At 36.4% G+C, this 18,584-nt stretch overlaps 1 protein-coding gene and 3 pseudogenes across 2 annotated transcripts; 2 read left to right on the forward strand and 2 right to left on the reverse strand.

The window, feature by feature from the left end:
* The first annotated feature begins 253 nt into the window (after positions 1 to 253).
* Positions 254 to 3,984, forward strand: LOC124459661 (MAP/microtubule affinity-regulating kinase 3-like). 2 transcript variants are annotated; one of them, XM_047012599.1, is made up of 4 exons: positions 254 to 398; positions 2,710 to 2,859; positions 2,920 to 3,038; positions 3,108 to 3,984. In XM_047012599.1, the coding sequence occupies exon 4, from the start codon at positions 3,263 to 3,265 to the stop codon at positions 3,923 to 3,925; it is 663 nt and encodes a 220-aa protein (XP_046868555.1). In that variant the 5' UTR covers positions 254 to 398; positions 2,710 to 2,859; positions 2,920 to 3,038; positions 3,108 to 3,262; the 3' UTR covers positions 3,926 to 3,984. The 2 variants fall into 2 exon arrangements, with proteins under 2 accessions (XP_046868555.1, XP_046868556.1); XM_047012600.1 differs by lacking the exon at positions 254 to 398.
* Positions 3,985 to 6,079: 2,095 nt separating this feature from the next.
* Positions 6,080 to 10,735, reverse strand: LOC124459671 (annotated as a pseudogene).
* Positions 10,736 to 11,233: 498 nt separating this feature from the next.
* On the forward strand, positions 11,234 to 13,108 carry LOC6649364 (annotated as a pseudogene).
* A 633-nt stretch (positions 13,109 to 13,741) lies between these two features.
* LOC124461010 lies at positions 13,742 to 15,772 on the reverse strand (annotated as a pseudogene).
* Positions 15,773 to 18,584: the final 2,812 nt, after the last annotated feature.

Here is an 18,584-nt window from a genome sequence, read left to right on the forward strand (position 1 = left end):
CTTGTGTGAAGTAAACGACACCCAAACTTGAACCCAATCCTCCAATCAGAGCACTTTTTGCTATCACTGTCACTATTATGGATTAAACATACATAAATACATTATTAGTAAATATATTTGACACCCACGCGTACTATCTACAAACAATAAATGCATAGAATTTTATGTTAATATTGTGTATGGCAATTTTAGTTTATAAACAACAAAAACAAAACAAAAAAACACAAATGTTATGGAAATTAAAAACTATTTAACGAAATTGCTCTAAGAGCAAACGAGATGGAAGATGGAATTAATCTAAACACACTCTAAAAAATGGCCCGGATTTGCAGCTATTGTAACAAGAAATGATCTTATATACATATTTGATTTAGCAATTTCGCTTCACTTTATATATTGTATGTATTTGTATGTATGTATAAATATATGTTTTGAGATAAAATGTAGAGAGAGTGAGTGAGAGAGAGAGCTAGATAGCTCGATAGATATCGATTCATACAATCAAAAATGAAACTTACTTTTGCAGTTGATCAATCAAATGACATACTCTACAACTAAACTAAAAACTAAACTAAAAATAAAACAAAAAATGAAGCTGAAGTCTAAGCGCATAAAAACAAAGAGCGTCAACAAGTAGCATTTTTAAGAAAACAAAAAAATTACCATCAATATACCAAGTAGTCACTGAAACAGAAATTAAACTTAATCTAAACTAAAATCAAGGATGAAATAATGTATTAGAAAAAAAACAAAAACAAAACAAAAACTTGTGCATGTGACCATTTTATTTGTACAGATGATTATCTATAAATCGTGTTATCCATCGAGCACCACCTTCAGTGGATCGATTAGTAGTTATTATATATACACATATAAATATATATATATATATACATATTAAGTTTCAAAGAAATAATTAATACATTATTAAATAAATTAGTAATTTAATAAAGGCATAAATAAATTATGTAAAAATCATAAATTTTGTGGTCAAGAAAGCAGCAGCAGCAGCAGCAACTAATCTTGAATGCATACCAAAAATTTTGCAAGTCATTTTGAATTGAATTTTATTACTTACAGCTGTGTTTTAAAAAATAGGAATGAAAATTTAACATTCATACAACGTAAAGCCATTTTTCACATTATCGGACCTTGAAATTTGACATAATTCCAAATGTTTTGTAGAACTTATTAAAAGCAAACAAAATAGCACGGAAAAACTCGGTGGTTGATCATCTCTTCAACTTTTTTCAATAATTTTTGACAAACTGAGAGTACTGAGTAATTCCCTAGTGCGTTTGTCTGATCTTATCGCCTCAATGGCATACTAATGGCTCATTATTTTAAGCATCAAAGGATCTACTTCAAATGAAAAGTATTATGAAACAGATTAAAATTGAATTCGGAATAGCTTTGACTGCGTTTTTGAAGATTTTTTAATGGTTTAAGTAGACATTTTGATTCTATTTATCAATATAATACGATGGTTCTTCGATTTTACGGCACTTAAAAGAAACATACTAATAATTAAAAAAAAAAATTCAAATATTATAACTGATACAGTCGACTCCCTCAATAATACCAATTGTTACTCGGCACTCGGTAATAGGAACAAAAAAAATTGCTACGAAGCGGTAATTCGAACTCATATAGTCAAACAGTCGACAATTTAAATTTTATCAGGATAATTTGCAAATAATTATGGATTATGAAGAACCATCAATGGTACTAGTAGTTGACATCAACGGAGTGAGTTTTTCTGACCATGTTCAAGTGGATGAAGATGTTGCTGTCTCAGGATCATTAACCAATGGTGAAATTTTGCAACGATCAAGATGAAGATAAAGATGATACATCAAAACATTTGAAAGAGATGTCGGTTAAGATAGCAAGAGCCTTATAAACATTAGCAGTTAATTTTCTCCTAAAAATTTTAAACCACTTATTACACTAAACGTTAAGTCGTAATATTTTAAGAGTCCCTAGAATTTCCAATTAAAGAGAGTCGAATGTACTTATAGACAGATTTTTATTTTCATACCTTTGCTAATGCCATGTTATATAAGTTTTTCATCAAATTTAATTATTGTCCAAGTCTGGATAGATTTTAAATATAGTTAACAACAAAAAAATACTATAATATAGAAATATTTTTCTTTTTCATTAAGTTTTTAATCCCTAGTCAACTACAATCCTATTTTTTTGAACACAGCTGTAAATATTGGTAACTCTATTCCGATAAATACTTTTCATAGTTAAAATTTTTTGTTTTTAGCAGTCTAGAATTTTTAAAACTTTTTTCTTCTTAAAATCTGTAAATTCATCAATAGTTGAGTTTTTAACTGAATCTTAGAGCTTTAGAATTTTATTCATTTGCTATTTAATACTTTAGTTGAAAACAATTTTTTAAAAAGGAATGCGAAAGTAATTTTGATATGTACATTAAAGGGAATAATGTTTTTCCATACTTAAAATTCTGAATAAGAATTGTTTGTTGGCAATTTTAAGTTTTTGTGTACTAACAAATCATTCATTATTCATGGCAACAATTATCGACCGGACAAGGGTTTTTTTTTTAGGCGTGAAGATTATTTTGTTAGTTTTTTTTTTTTAGTAAAAAGGAATAAATAGTTAATGCTTTGGTTTTATTTAGTTGACTTTTTGCAGTGCGTTCTCTCTTATGTTTTTGAATCAATTACATTCTTACAGTACTTCCACCACGGAAGAGGCAGCAAAACCACGTGTATTGCGTTTCACATGGTCCATGAAGACAACATCACCATTGATGCCGGATCAAATAATGCAAAAGATACGTGAAGTCCTTGATCAGAACAATTGTGACTATGAGCAGCGTGAAAGGTAAGTAAATGAGGGACAAAACTAAATGAAAGATTATACGAAATATCCTCTTTTATGTAGATTTGTACTTTGTTGCGTTCATGGTGACCCGAATACAGACTCACTTGTGCAATGGGAAATAGAAGTCTGTAAATTGCCACGACTTTCTTTGAATGGAGTGCGCTTTAAGCGAATCTCCGGTAAGTGAGAGGCAGAAGGATTTTAAAAGAGAAAGAGAACATTTAATGATGAATCCATTTTGTTTTTAGGCACCAGCATTGGCTTCAAGAACATTGCGTCCCGCATTGCTTTTGACCTACGGCTGTGACTTAACCAAACAAACAACGAGGGAAGCACCGATGCCGCCACTGACACTGTCGCTGATACCACTCAAGCTGATACCATATCTACTGCCGACTCACAAATGGCCAGAAGCAGCTCAAAGCTGTCTGAGCTATCACTATTATGCCGCTCATTAACCAGTCAGCAGGGATCTCAAAGGCGTAAGAAGAGCAGATTGTCAACCGGTGTCAATGATGATCAAAAGAAATCACGATCGTTATTATCAGCTTTTCATATGTACTCGCTATTCAGCTCCAAGGAGAATGTGAAGTCACGCGAGGTGCTGCCATGCGATCCGGCTTCCCCACAAACTGTTGATATGCAGCAACAGTTGCCGGCCAGTAAACCATCAGCAAGAGAGCTACCACCACCACCACCACCTCTCTATGTTGATCTAAATCCGATAAATGCCATTTTGCAGGAGGAAGGCGACGGCGCTGGTCCACCCATCCAACATAAGGCAATGAGCACGGCAAAAAAGGATAAAAGTGGCAGCGACAGTGATGGAGGCGGTGGCAACCGATTAAAAAGAAACACCAAACATACCGTGCGTAAATTTCGAGCCTCACGAAATGGAGGAGGAGATGCAGGCAAAAAGGATGCTAGATCTACCAATACAAACGAGTCGGCCGGCCCCAGTGGCAATGCCATGGATAACAGTGGCAATGCCATGGATAACGATAACGAGAAACCAAACACCACACAGAATACAACAACACCAATGCTACGCACCACAACTCTCTAATTATAATGGAACATGGACATAGCATTGCAAAAAAACAGAAAGCAAAAATTTAATAATTATATACATATATATAATAATTATAGGGATCGTAGAATGGGGGGAGATTGGGGTTGGGTTGGGTTGGTGGGTACCGGGAACCGATTAGTTGGTGGGGAGGGGTGGTTGCTCATATGTATATGTATGTACATGGATAACGCGCCTGGATGCCCAAAAGCACAGACAACTGACAGACAGAATCTCAAGTAAAAGAAAATTTTGCTTAATTGCTAGCATCTCTAAAAACGTTGAATATACACACACATCTACACCCACATACATACATACGAACATATACATATATATATACATATATAAATAGATTGATCGCTCGGATCGATCAATCAGATGAACTTCTCTATCTACCAATATGTTCACGCATGCACAAACAACAACAAAAATGGCACCCACAACACTCTTCAACCAAAACGCACAGACAGACAAACAAACAAACATACATACAGACAAACATACATTATACATATTTTGATAGGAACATAGACATAATCCCTACTATATATACTGCCCTAAAAGATCGAACCCCAGGTTTGTTCATTCAGTCAGTATATTGACAGAGATGATTTTGGAATGCAAGAAAAAAATAAACCCTTTAAACACACAAAATTCAAATTCATTTAATAATAACGATCATAAGAAATATTAATTATAATAATAATAATAAATATATAACGGAAACAAATCAATGCTCTATAAACTGCATTTATCCAGTGAAATTGTTTTTTTTTTCTGTTGTTTCCTTTTGTTTTTTGCGCTTGTTTTGTAAATGAAACAAGATAATCAAAAAAAAAAAAACCCAAGCTTATCATTGATTCAATTTTTGAAGGATGATGATAAATATAATAATATGAAACAAGAAAACATGCGCATTTAGAAGCATACACGGATTGGATGGAGAAGAGGCAGATACAATGTGAGCTTCAGTAAAGGAGCTTCAATATATTTGGAATCAACTCTCAATTGTCAGACAAATCAGAGAGAAAGAAACCCAAAAACAAACACCAAACAATTCTAGTAATATGCCAAACCAAAATGTATCGTTTTGTAATTTGTACACAAAACTCTGTGCTTTGTATCAGTTGTTCCCAGACCTACATATATACATATAGATGGAGTCGTCGCTATGCATGAATAGTTATTATATATCAATAGAAAAACAAAAACCCAAGAAAATCTTGGATCAGTTGTTGCATGAAAAATCCATTTCGATTCTCTCCCACAAAAACACAAACAAATTACACACTGATCTCAATTTAAGAACTAAAAGACGATCATTGATCCTAGCTTATTCAACAGGATTGTGGTTGTTAAAAAAAAACAAGAAAAAAACAAAATCAGTCTTTAAATACCTATATTGTATATCTACATATAATGATAATAAACACTTAAAGTTATACATATCATGCAGATTTGAGAATATGTGTGCTATAATTTTTATTGCTATTGCTAATATCGAGAGTTTTCACCATTTTATATTCAATGTTAAACGAACAACTAATGAAACTTTATAAAACAAAACAAACAAATATAAACAAGTTAGTTCTAGCTATGATGGGTACACAGACATGGTACAATTCTATATATATACATATATATATACAGGTACATCGCTCATTACAACAACAACAACAACACCACACAATAAGAAGTACTATATATATATATATATCAATAAACCGATACCCAAATAAACCCAATGACAGTAAAAAAAAACCTATTGTAAGTAGTGCGCGCGATTTTTTTTTAAATATATTTCTTATTTGCTATCAAAATACATATATTCTTTTGCACGCAAAGTTTAATTTATTTTAGCATAAATGAGTATAATAATAAACTTATTTGTGACATAAAAAATGGATTTTCCACTTTAGATTGTAAACTGATAAATGAGTTTTCAACAGATTGAAGAGAGAGACTAAACGCAAAAGGTTAATTTAAAAAAATAAACGGAGCATTATTTAAAACACCATTATTATTCATTATAAATTATCTATAAATCAGAAATACGATAAACACACACAAAAAAGTATGGAAAGTTGAAACAAAAAAACATGTTGTAAGAATATCTGATATACATACATAGATGTTTTAATTAATAAATAAAAATGGCATAACTACATAATAAAATTTTGTATTTCGCATTTAGGGAAAACGAGTTTTTCTTTGTGCTGTGCAACTCAAAAAGATCTAAAGCTCATCATCAAGATTAACATCTTCTGAAGGAAATCACCCACTTCGAATGACAATGGTGAGACAAATCCTCCATAGTTGGGACCACATTTGAAATATACTTTGCCGTTAACACTAGAAGAAGAAAGCGATGTTAATATACAAAATAGTTAACTGAATTCGTGTCCATTACCTTCCATTATTCTTGCCCAATGGTTCATCGTACTCAACACCAATAAAGATTCCCGTTTTGCCATCCAGGCTGCCATTGTATCTTACTAATCATTAGTAAGTTCGAATTTCTCCACTGTGTTATTATCAAAGCTTAAGGTAAGGAAACTATCGATCACATGCAGGCGCAATCCATCGGAATCGATGTAGAATCCAAGCTGCGCATCGTCAGCCGATTGCCAGCCGATTCTTTCCTTCATATAATTCCACTCTCCAATTTGTTCTGTGAGTCACAAACAAAAATAAAAACTATGAGAACATCTGTCGTGAAATTTGCAGCGGCAGCGGGAATCGCAAAAAGATATGCATACCTTGAGTTGGGACACTTTCAGGTCCTTGGCAAACTTCATCTCAAAGGACACCGCATCGTTGTTCGAATGGCACAATGGCGCTTATAAAATCTGATTTACTAATCAATTCCGACATTTGAGCTTTGTTTAAGTGTGAATGATATTTGTTGATTAATATTGCCAGGCAACTATCGTTTTCTTTTCGATTACTCTATCGGTTATCGAACAGATTCACAAACAAGGAGAACTAGATTAAAAAAATTGTCAGCTGGGTACTTATTTCTTATTGCAAAAGTAACGGTTTCTTTTAATTTGAAAACTAAAATTGATTTTTAATTTGGTAGTAAAAATAAGAAAAAAGATGCTTGTTTGTTTGTTGTTTAATATTAAAACATTTCTCAATATTTGTCTAGATTTCGACCTTATTGAAGTTAATCAAAAACTGGGTTTTAGCGGGGCTTCAGGTCAATAAATCTTACTAATTTATTTGTAAGATTTTAAATCATAGGCAGCACAAAAGGTGAGCAGGTCTTCTGTATAGCTATTTCAAAAACCACCAAGTTCTACCATCAGCAGACTTCGCTAAAGAATCCACAGTTGTAATGGCCATACCATATCTTCAACGCTAAAAGTAGTTGGGAATGCAAACTACATGAAGCGAAAAAAGAACGGCAAAGCTTTCATACCCTTGTTGACCTGTGGCTATGCAGATGGGCAAAGTGGTTTTGCAGCTATAGCAAGTAACCTCCATGTTGGCCAAATTAGCATCGCAAATGGGACACTCCATTGTCTCGTCATCGATCTCGTCGCGGAGATTTTTGATACCCTTTGGAGCCTTGCGGACAATTGATTCGATTTTCTTTACATATCGTGTATCCAGTTGATTGCGATAATCTGGACGCATTAGCATTGAGGCAAAGACAAAGGCCGATTTCTTGAGACCTGCTCGATGGCATTCAATAACCGTGGACGTTAGAATGGGAATGGGATATCTAAGAGAATAATAAAATTAGAGGAAATCATAGCAATTTGGTTTATAGAGAATTCTTACGTTCGGGAAACTGAGAAATGCAAGTGGCCACTTGGACTACCAGCTTAGCGGCTAGCAGATGATTGCCCAACTTGACATGGATGCGAACCAATGTATAGCGATGGAGTAATATTAAATTATGACGCATTTCAGCAGTCACCGAAAGATTATTACGACGTAATTCTTGATACATGGAGTAGAGTAGATCTCTGGCTGATTTATAGTTGCCTGCTAATTGCTCTTGATTGGCAATAATTACGGCCGTCTTGGCAGCATCCTTATAGTGTTTGCGTGCCATATACAAACGGAATAGATAACGCGGATCCTTGGGTGCTCCATCAAGTTCCCCCAGCAGAAATTCAATTAATTGCGATGCCAACTGCTCGTTGTTAGAGGTGGCCACACAATCTATAGCCAAAGACAAAGCCTGCACCTCTTCATTGCTAAATGCCGAGGCTTTAAGCAGGAACCTCAATGCCTTTGTGAAATCTCTGGCCAAGAAATAATACTTTCCCCGCCAGCAATGTATATTTCTCACTTTCAAAGTAGTGAGCCAAAGCCAGATAATCAGCAGATTTCACATTCTCCAAGCGTTCCAGAAGCTCGCCATGACGACGTAGTTTGTTGTGAAGCTGAGCCAAGGCGAAGGCTTCTTCAACGCATCCGCAAATTATAAGAAATTGCAACGCTTGCTCAATGTCACCAATTTTCTGATAGAACTTGGCCAACAATTTGGCTGAATCCACCGAACGAGATTCTAGTACAATCTCAGAAGCTGCATGCGGATCGCATAAATGCTCCAGATATATTCTAACACAGGCATCTAAGTCACCAGCAATTTTATAGCTACGAATGGCCTCTTCAAAATGTCCATCCGATTCCTTGGCCTTGGCATAGGCTGCATGTAATTTACTACTTTTTACTTTCGAGAGCACCGTGTTTGCCTTATTCCACATCTTTAAGGCAATATAATGGCCACATGCCTCATCAAAGTAACCGCCACGTTCGTACAGTCCGGCTGCTTCAGTAATGTGGCCAACAGTTGCCAGGAGCTCAGCACAATCGTAAGTATCCTGCAGCTCCACGGCATATTGTATCTGTGTATTAGAGGGAATATTTTTAATAGTATTCAGAGATATAAATTAGACGACAATCAAACTTACGCCTCGACGAAAGTCTCCTGTTCGTATAGATGTCCTTGCAATACCCATTTTGCAGAAACGCACATGCTCCTCGTACTCTGGGCTCTTTTGCAATAATGTTGGCTTCAACCCTTCATCATTGTTGATTAAGTCTTCATAGTTTCCCCTAGAGGGTACATCAGGTTCAGTTATAATTATGAATAAAAACCAAGTCAGATTGTCTTACGTGAACTCCAATTGCTGGCCATATTCTCTTGCTATGAAAGGAACTTCTTGTGGTTCATGTTTATAAGCCAATAGCAAAGCTTGACCCTTTTGCAAAAGATCACGACATAACTCTAAGGCGGCTTTTGTGTAGACTCCCTTTAGGAGGTAATCCTTGGCCTGCTCAAATTGGGATAAAAGCTTGCAGCAACAGCCAATAAGCATGGCTAGATCCTCCATATAGCGAAGCTCATCCAAAGCATTAACCATGGCGGCATCCCACAGTTGTCTATAGGCACGAATGGCTACAAAAAAAATCAATAAGAATTAAATTTAAGATGTTTTTTATGATCCTAAAGAAAAATGATACATGAATATTTTAAATGATAGAAGAAAAAAATTTTGGACTACCTACATCAGTGGCAAAGATAAGCAGCTCTTGGGTAAGGGCAAAGCAAGTTATCACCGCATCGTTTTAAATGGTGGGTAAGGCACTTGGAAAAGTGGCGAGTAGCTTATCCTTGCAATTCGGATTATCTGTTGCAATTGCCTGAAGGATCAATTGGGGTGCACATAAAGCTGCACAATAATCGGCATTCAAGTGCATGATGCTTATATTTGAGGGCATGTCTCGTTCACTCAAGGGACGTGGCTCCTCGCCAAGACTTTTACCCAGATCGTAGAACCAAACATGTTTATCGATACCAGCTGCAAGATTATATGGGCCGACAGCTAGAAAGGTGGGTTCTCCTTCCAGAGGCAGGCGAAATGGTATAGATCTCGCCTTATCCGGCGAATATATGTATATGGAGACTTCGGCCAGACTGCTGAGCATCACAATTCGAGGTGCGAAAACAGCAAACATATGTGGTAACTTGGTTACATAAGTATAGACCGTTCCTCCGCTTGTGGTCACTGCGAGGAGTTGTCCATCTGGTGACCAGTCAATCATTTGGACATTTGCATGATCTGGTACCGTAATTATTCGTTCTGTTTCTTGAAGATTTGTAATCGAATGAACTTTTATGCTGAGATTTTGGAAATTAATTATTTTAAAAACGTTCTATAATCTTATCATTTACACTACATACTTATCGTCTCCACAGGATACCACTATATCCAATGATGGGCAATAGGCTAAGCCGGTCAACGTGTCTTTGTGACAGGTGAAGACCTGTCACAGTTCTTGGCCCACATCCTTGGGATGCGTGGAAATTGCCACCACATGTCCATTGGAAAAGCCTAGCAATATGTAACCATCGCCGAACCACTTATGTATGCTGCAGCAGTGAACCATAACGACTCTGAAAACCAAGCTCAGTGGGATTCTCCGGTTTCGGCAAATAGTACAAGAACAATGTACGTTTTCCTATTATCATGCTAATGGCATTATCACCAGAAATCCGTTCATCACTGGCCATCTCGGCGAAGTATATATCGGTTGGAACATCTCGCAATTGGACAACCCGCACAGTATCTCCATCTTCGTTGTTTAGTGGATTAGTTGGGAATTAGCATACCCGGCAAGTATAAGGCGCTGGACCATTTGACCCTGACGATTATACAATACGACGGATCCATCGGTTCCAGTGGTAGCCAGTAAGGCTCCTGCTCCTTTTTGCCAAATAAAGTAAACATCGCCAATTCCATGGGGATCATCATATTTGTAGAGTATCTTCTCGAACGACATTTTTTCCAACTATGGAGTCAGAGAGTTATCCTTGCAATACGTTATTTTTCTCATTCTACATTTTCACTATCTTTCGGGTTTTGTTTACAATTTTTTGCGTTGCTATAGCAGCAACAAGTTGGGGGAGCCAAAATTGAGAGTCCAAATTGAGAGCTTTATTTTATCGATAACAGCCCATGTCATGAATTATCGAGTTCAAAATCAGCAACATTGTTACAAAGATTGTAATTTTATATTTTTATGTTTAAATTTAATGTTTTATTCGACGAATACAAACCATCATAATAAATGAAATTCTTTGTTTTATGGCATTTGAGTTTGTGTGCATGCCACAGGTTGCCACTAAATTTATCGATATATTTCATTACTTACAGCTGTTATTTCGATATATTTGATAGACCTACTGCACATCGCTAAACAAGTAGTGTCACTGTATCACAAATGAATTTACGAATTTCGTTTGGAAAGAATTAACAACAATTGGAATAATTTAGAAACATGACGGATGAATTGCCGGAAGCATTCGACTTGGTGGTGATGGGCACAGGTAAGGTCATCTGACTAATCCATACACCATGGGCGTTACGACAAATAGTAGCTCGATGAGTCTTAGTACCTAAATATTGATTGATTTCTAATTCTTTTGAAAAGCTTCACTGAATCCTGTATAGCCGCTGCTGCAAGTCGCATTGGAAAGACTGTGCTGCATCTGGATAAAAATGAATACTATGGTGGTGACTCTTGGGGATACTTTAGTTTGGATGCCCTGTGTTCGCTGTTGGAGAAGGAAGTAAGCGAAAGTTCTGCTTTGCGAAATGGTAGTTATACTTGGCATAATGTAGCTGCAGTTGATGGGGATACCGATGCGCCCGCAGTCTGGACGCGCGAAGCCATACTGGCCAAGTCACGACGTTTTAATCTCGATCTCTGCCCCCGTGTTCTATATGCCGCAGGAGAACTCGTTCAATTGCTGATCCGATCAAATATTTGTCGTTATGCAGAGTTTCGTGCCGTAGATCATGTCTGCATGAATAACAATGGAGAAATTTTATCTGTGCCTTGTTCACGAAGTGATGTCTTCAATACTAAAATCCTTACAATGGTGGAGAAACGATTGCTAATGAAATTCCTAATGGCTTGCAATGACTATGGCGAGGACAAGTGCAATGAAGACTCTTTGGCGTTCCGAGGACGCTCGTTTGTCGAGTATCTGCAAGCGCAACGTGTAACCGAGAAGATTGCCTCATGTGTAAAATCAGTCGATTGCCATGTGTGGTCCAAATTCCACATTCGAGAAGGGCATGCAACGTACACAACGATTCCTAAGTAGCCTGGGTCGGTATGGCAATACACCTTTTCTGTTTCCCATGTACGGTTGTGGTGAATTGCCGCAATGCTTCTGTCGTCTTTGTGCGGTTTTCGGTGGAATCTATTGCCTTGAACGCTCTGTGGACGCTGTTAACATGGACAGTCAATCCCAAGAACTTTTGGTTAGCTGTGACGGAAAGACTCTGCGTGCCAAACATTTGGTCTCGGCACCTGGCCAAGTACCCATTAATCCAGTGACGCCAATGCGTCCAAACATCTCTCGAGGATTGTTTATATCGTGTAGCCCACTGGGAAATGAAGAAATAAATAAAGGAGGCGGTGGTGTTAATCTGTTGCGTCTGCTGGCCGATGGAGGAGCTCGCGAAGCCATTGTTATTCAACTCTCACACTATTCTGGTGCATGTCCAGAGGGATTATGTAAGAAACTGAGGATTTTGCTTTATATTTTGCATATTTATTTAAACGAATCATTTTCAGATATCTTCCACATAACCACACCCGCTCAAAGCGAAGATCCCATTGCTGACTTGGCACCATTTACATCTCAAATCTTTCAAAGTATTTCCCAAATTGTTTTTAGTTCCCATTTTACGCTTTATTCGCCTCAATCTTTGGAGGCCAACGCACTGCCACTTTCTATACATTGCACTAGTGGACCAATTTATGAAATAGATTATGATGCTGCTATTTCTGAGGCTCATCGTATTTTTATGGAACTTTATCCAACTGAAGTGTTTCTACCACGTGCACCCGATCCAGAGGAGATTGTGATTGATGGCGAGGATCCCAGTGCATTGAATGAGCATAGTTTACCAGAAGATCTACGAGCACAACTACATGATATGGAACTCAACTCAACTGAAAATCAGTAGGGAAATTAGCACAACATTTTTTTGTAGTCCTATATCAATTCCAAATAATATGTGCAACTGACTTTTTTGATACGTTTTTCTAATTATAAGGTTACATACAAATTTTTGTATATATATATTTATTATGTAAATTATGTATAATTTCTAAAATTACTAGGCATATATTTATATGTGTGTGTGTGTTATCTATGATAAATAAACTTCCAAAAATATGGATTTGGAATGCATCAAATATATAATTTATCTTCTTTCTATGTATATAAATATATATATTTGTGTATATATTGCTTGACTTTGTTTTTTCTATTTCTCAGAGTAGTTTTGTGCTTTATTAAAAAATTAAAAAAAGATTGTGGAAGAACATAAAAAAAAGGTTAATTCTAAAAAAAACTTTGATTAAGATGGCTCAAACGAATTCTACATGTTATTAATTAAAAAGTTTCACTTCAATTGTTATTACCAATTTTTGGTTTTTTCAGTCATTTTTTGTTTCTATATATACATGTATATTGCCATCAATAATATTCGATATTCAAATATCAACAAGGAAACCACGAGTTATCCGGGAACTGGCCAAAATCTAGGCAGTGGATTAGATAATACAAAACGGCGGCCAAGTAATATAATATAAAATTTATCGAGCAGATACTGTATTAACATACTGTAAACGCTTTACAATATATAATAACGTCAACAATATATATATATATACAGATGGATTATTATCATTGGGATTATAGGGAAGAAACGATGGTCGTGCATTTTAGAATATTATTTCTTTTTTTTTGTTTTGTATATATATGTATAAGACGGCTAAATCTTCTGTTTTTTGTTTTGTGTAAAAAACAACTTTTACATTTCCTGCTTCGTTTTTCATCATTCAATGCATTTTACATTAAAGCTTTTCGTTTTTATCGTTTCACTTCTAGCGTTTTGTGGTTTCTTGGAGGGATTAAGGGTGTTGAGATAGATCTCATTTGATTTGTTACTTTTTTTATAGTTAGTTTTATATCTTAATTAGATTATTATTGATATTTTGTTTTGTGACAATGGGCTGTCGCTTGGCATTATATTTCTTATTGAGCTGTTCGATTTCCAATTCCATTTCATGATCTATGTGACTGAGACGTTGATTTAGATCGTCAAAGGTGAGAAATTTGAGGAACTCGAATTCACCCTCAACATAGGCATGGGATTGGGTGTGTAAATGCTGATTCTGATATGCGGCTGGTGGTGGAGCTGGATTTATCTGTTCGTTTATTAACGGATATGCCATAACCATGTGCTGTTGGTGTTGTTGCTGCTGATGTTGCTGCAATCAATATTGATTTATGGCAGAGATTTGTTGGAATTGTAATTCCATATTATGTTCCCAATTATTGGCATCGTTTGCTCCACTTGCCAAATGCTGGTTCATTTTGTCTTGCTGTTGCTGCTGCTGTTGTTGTTATTGTTGTTGCTGTTGCTGCTGTTCGGCAGCGGCTGGAGAATACTCTGTTGATTTATCACCGACATTTTTGCGTTCAAAATGATCCAAGAACTGTGGACGATAACGATACCGTGGCTTTTGGTCGTCACTTCGTTTCGCCGTTGTAGAATCATCGGAATCCGAATTGATAACCATTGTGCCTGTAAGCCAAAGAAAATGCATATAATTTTGGTTTTACTTCGGGTTTTTTTTTCTTTTTTGCTTACCCAAATTGGATTCCAATTCAACCATAGTACCAGAGTCGACAGCTGCCACTTCACCTGAAGCAGGAGATGGACCCGATGGTACCGCCGCAAGAGCACCAGCCTTACGCCCTAGACCCCCCGGTCCTAGTGTGCCTTCATCAGTATCCTGTTCGGTATGTGCTATCATAGTTGCATCCGATGCAGATGACTGCTGATAGTTGCCAAATTTCTCGGGCACCAATGTCCCCGGGTCGTCAATGAAGGTTTTAACTGTGCCACCGAATTCCGTTTCCTCCTCTTGCTCGGGCAGCATCATGCTGGAATCTTGGCAGGCCAGACTTTTGGCCTGACTCATGACCATAGCCATGTCAGCGGCTCGATTATAGCGGCTGGATGTATATCTCCATAGGGGGGCTTGCCCTCGGCCATTTCTAGAGCCGTAATGCCCAGTGACCAAATATCTGCCACACAATCGTAACCAATTGATGACCTCCGGGGCCATCCAGTAGGGTGTCCCAATCACAGTGTTTCTTTTGGCCATTGTATCCGTTAGCTGGCCGGCGACACCCAAGTCGGCCAATTTGGCATATCCCTCCGTGTTGAGGAGTATGTTCGCTGCCTTAATATCACGATGAATCTTTCGAGGCAGATGAAGATATACCAAACCCTTGAGGGTATCAGACATAATGGTGGCTATTTCGTCCTCCGTTAGAGTCTTTTTGCGCAGACGCATTATATCCGATACACTGCGGCACCACAATATTCCATACATATCCATAAATCATATTCCTTGAAGTAGGATCCATAGTATCGGACCACATAGGGAGAATCACATTGTTGCATAATTGAGATCTCCTTGATGATCTCGTGCAAGTCAGACTCCACCGGCACCAGCTTAATTGCCACAATGGAACTGCTTTCCTTATGCACAGCTTTATAGACGGAACCATAGCTGCCCTCGCCCAATTTGTACATAATGTCAAATACCTTTTCGGGCGGCTGCAGCAGCGACTCCTCACACAATTTCTTTAACTCGCCATTCATTTTGAATTATTCTTATTTTGGGATCGATTTCCCACCACAAACGCGTAATACAAGCAAAACAATAACAAATGGCAATGACTTTGTGCTGTTTGGCTTTCAATTTAACCACGAATATACATAAATAAATTTTCATACAACAATTGTTCTTTCTTTGTATTAGAGATGATGGTTAGTTAAGTAACTGTGACTTGCACTCAAAAATTCAAAAGTCACTGGTAACAGTTGCGGCTAAAAATTTTAGAACTCTGCTTCGTTTTTTATTTTACATTCCCTTGCCATTATATAAAGCTGTTTGAAAAAAGCATATAGAATTTAAAAAAACCATAAAACCTTGCAGTTAGTTTTTTATTTACACATAAATGTTCTTTGTAACTGAGAAACAGAAAATCACAGTTTCGCATTGATCGATTATTTTCAATTAATCGATAACTAGTAAATTTAAAAAAGCGAGGTACCGCGGAAACAATGTAATTTAAAAACACCAAAGAAATATAGCCATGACCAGGCCGTTCAATATTTAATGACTATCTATTATCTATGATAAAATTCATAAAGCTTAAAAAAACAAAGTAAAAAAATGCATGTAAAGTAGATAGTTAAAGAATGCCAACACTTAATGAGATTTAAAAAATTGGAAATAATAAATAAAAAAATTAATATTTTTGTCTATTTTAGCTGAAACTTTGTAGCAAAGCACACTTAGATTTACTTAAAAAATGCAATAAATTCAATATTTGTTTATTCCAATTTCATATACAAAAGTTTCACTTCTAAACTCATAAAATTTTACGTTACCATCAAAAAAAACTTTCATTTTCAGCAATGGCAAATAATCATCAGGACACCTGCTGTTTGCCTGTTTAACTTAAATATGAAGGCTTAAAGCAAAGCCGTTAATATTATAATCCCATACCATGGCAATAGTTTTAAAGCAAACTACCCAAACCAGTTTCTTTAGCAATATACACAGTGGGTGTTACTTTTGGGAATAAGGCAACCTTTAAATTGGTTTGTCAACGAATGGCTTATCAGTCACTGCGCCTTTGGCTGCCTAGCAACGAGGTGCACAGTGTTGAAAGTATCAAAATTATAATGTCCTTTAAATTTCAATTATTATTTTAAGAAATAAAAATACCAAAGTCTTCTCTTGGGTTTTTGTTTTTTGTTTTCTTTTTAATGATTTGATCAAATGTCTATTTTTGAAATCATTCAATTTCGTTTTACTGGTCACGAAAAGGTATCGCTTCTGCTTGACAAGAAATTGGGATTGAACTCCAACCCACTGTACGCCTCCATAGAAACCAAAACACCGACGCGACACCCAACAGCAGCAAATACTAAAGTCCAGGAGGCTAGAAAATTCCTGAGCTCGGCAGTTTGTTGTTTACTCTACGTGACTTTAGTTCGAAAGACGGAAAGAAACGACGGAAACTAAAATGTCTCATTCGGCAAAATGTGCACCGACCGCCTACGCCAATGGCTTCCGACCCTCACATGATTACCATACAAATTCCGTTTCCCTAAAACAACGCTCCAAATCCGCAAATCCACCGCATTTACGTCCATTTAGTGGGCGTTTGTGTCCCCGTTATGTGCCGCCCTTTTCCATACAATCGCTGCAAAAGAATACCGTTGTCATTAACGGACCAATACACGAAACCTCAACAAAAGTGCGTAGACCCTTTGAAAGTTAGTTCAGATAGTTAGTTTGCTTTTATGTATTTGTTTCTTGTAATGGATAATGACTACTAATTGTTGTGTTTTTTTGACTTTTGTTTGGTATATTACGCTTAAAGAAACAACAAAAGTCCATTTCCACATTCAATTTGGGTGCTGGTCTTGATGGTGGCATTACACTCCGTGGCAATGATTTGGGGCGTGGCACATTGTTTCGCATGTATTTCGATCGCGGAGACTTACCCATCAAAATGGAATACCTTTGCGGTGGCGATAAAATTGGTTGGACTGTAAGTATGCAAATTTAAGAAGTTTATCTAATTTGAATTCGAATTTAATTAATGAAGTTCGTTTAAGCAATTAGTTGTCTAACTAATAATTAGCCAACAAGTTTCTTACACGATAAAACTGTGGCAAGAGAAAGTAGGAACAATTTGGTTCGCACTAATTACTACCAGAAACTAGTAATTACTTTTTACTGGGGGAATGGTTGATGGATTTTCATTGGCAATGGCGAATAACCATTAATTTGTAGGACAAAGATAGAATATTGGGAAACCGAATGTAAATGGCACTATTGATGTTTCCAAATTCATAAAAAAACATTGATTTTAACTCCTTTCCTTTCGACTTTTTGTGAGTTTTGAATTTCCTAATCCATACAAAGTTTTTGAATTTATAGTTTATATAAAAGGCATACTCTTAAAATTGCTTAGAGTTATCTTTCCCCGTTCTAATATGGTTAAAAATGAATGTATTATTATTAGGGTAGGGAATTTTGTCATTTAGTGGATTTAAATGTTCAAGAATAAGCGATCTAGAAAAAAGGAATTCATCCTGCACGTAGTCTGAATTTTCAAATTTCGGGGAAGGTTCCCACTCGTTGGAAAACCATCCTAGATTTTCCCTAAAAAAGTTAGTATAATCGCTTCCGCCATTGTAAACTATATACATATATTACTAATATTTCTGATCATCATGACAAGCTGTATTCATATAGATATTATGGCGAACAATAAGGATTATATTTCCACCTTAAATGACTTTATTTTAATCACATTACTGAATTGTCATGTCGTGAAATGCGAAATGAAGGAGTTTAGCCCTCTCATGCCCGATGTTGCATATACGCAACATTGGATTTATAAGCCTATAACTACCGTTGTTTTAAATTTTTTGTTTTGAAACTTTCGCTGAAATATAGCTGCATGTGCTAAGTGAGCTTACAGCTAGTTGTTCGGCAGTCAGCTGCA

Source organism: Drosophila willistoni, unplaced genomic scaffold (genome assembly GCF_018902025.1).
Source record: "Drosophila willistoni isolate 14030-0811.24 unplaced genomic scaffold, UCI_dwil_1.1 Seg173, whole genome shotgun sequence".
NCBI lineage: Eukaryota > Metazoa > Arthropoda > Insecta > Diptera > Drosophilidae > Drosophila > Drosophila willistoni.